Source organism: Adiantum capillus-veneris, chromosome 19, assembly GCF_014529385.1.
Source record: "Adiantum capillus-veneris isolate H3 chromosome 19, ASM1452938v2, whole genome shotgun sequence".
Taxonomy (NCBI): Eukaryota; Viridiplantae; Streptophyta; class Polypodiopsida; order Polypodiales; family Pteridaceae; genus Adiantum; species Adiantum capillus-veneris.
In genome coordinates this window covers 119,629,926-119,630,949 of record NC_140949.1, presented here as the reverse complement: position 1 = coordinate 119,630,949, position 1,024 = coordinate 119,629,926, and the positions used below count along the sequence as shown (strand labels likewise).

The window sequence follows — 1,024 nt, the reverse complement described above, 5'->3', positions numbered from 1 at the left end:
CGAAGAACAGAGAACTTCCTCAACAAAATGACCTTCAAAGTTGCCCTTTTTTTGCTCCCAACAAAGCAGTGAAGGTTATGTTAACAGAGGAAAGGAGACAAAATTACAACCATGGGATACCTGCAGACCATGCCCCGGCACCATATCACTTCCACGGAGACTCTCCCTTTACAAAACCGACTCGTTCCATTATATATCCTTTGACTAGTTACAAAACAACTAAAGCCGATCATACACAACCCGATCATACAATACATCCTTTCATGATATTCTTCAATCTTTCAGAGAATCTATCATTCCTTGTATCTTTTCCATGAAGCTACCGGCTTTGGAAATGACCTCGAACGCCGCCCGGGAGGAATCCTGATTAGCAGCCAACATGTTCCTAATTTTTGCTAGCTTTCTCTTATTAATGGGGAGTTCCAGATCTTCAGCCTCCATTGTCTGGTGTGCTTTTTCCGCGTCTTTAATTATCGAGTTCCTGAGATAGTAGAGGTTGGCTTCGTTGATTTTTGTTTTGAACACTTGTAGATTGAAATCCACAAACATCGCTTTCAGGCTAGGAGCCTGGTAAGCCACATTAAACACATCACTGTTTCTCAATTTCCAGATAATCCATAGAAATTCAGCCCTAGTTCGGTTCCAATAGCAGGACAAAATGCCTTTAGAGTCTCCCCGTAGTAGCAGTTGCCTCCAAGAGACTGTTTTTTTTCGAACAAAATTTATAGGAGACAAAATAATAGCAGACTGCGGACATCTTAAAAATAAATGAAATATAGACTCCACTTCTACATTGCATCTGAGACAGATCCCCATGGATATCCCTGCATCGAGGCTTTTCTCCCCACTCCACAGGACTTTGTGGAGTATAAGCCAAAGGAGGACCGATTTCTTGGGTTGAATTGACGTGTCCCACATCTTCTTAAATTTGAATATCCACTGCTTGCTGTCCAGGCTGACGTTCCACCGTCTGTTCAATGTGCTATGCAATGAGAGAGTGATGTCTCCAAGATCCAATTGTGGG

The 1,024-nt window shown here is 42.4% G+C and overlaps 1 protein-coding gene across 1 annotated transcript; it reads right to left on the bottom strand.

The window, feature by feature from the left end:
- Positions 1–214: 214 nt before the first annotated feature.
- On the bottom strand, positions 215–816 carry LOC147434746 (uncharacterized). Its single transcript, XM_086489677.1, has one exon. The coding sequence runs from the start codon at positions 814–816 to the stop codon at positions 274–276; it is 543 nt and encodes a 180-aa protein (XP_086345803.1). The 3' UTR covers positions 215–273.
- Between the last annotated feature and the right edge of the window lie 208 nt (positions 817–1,024).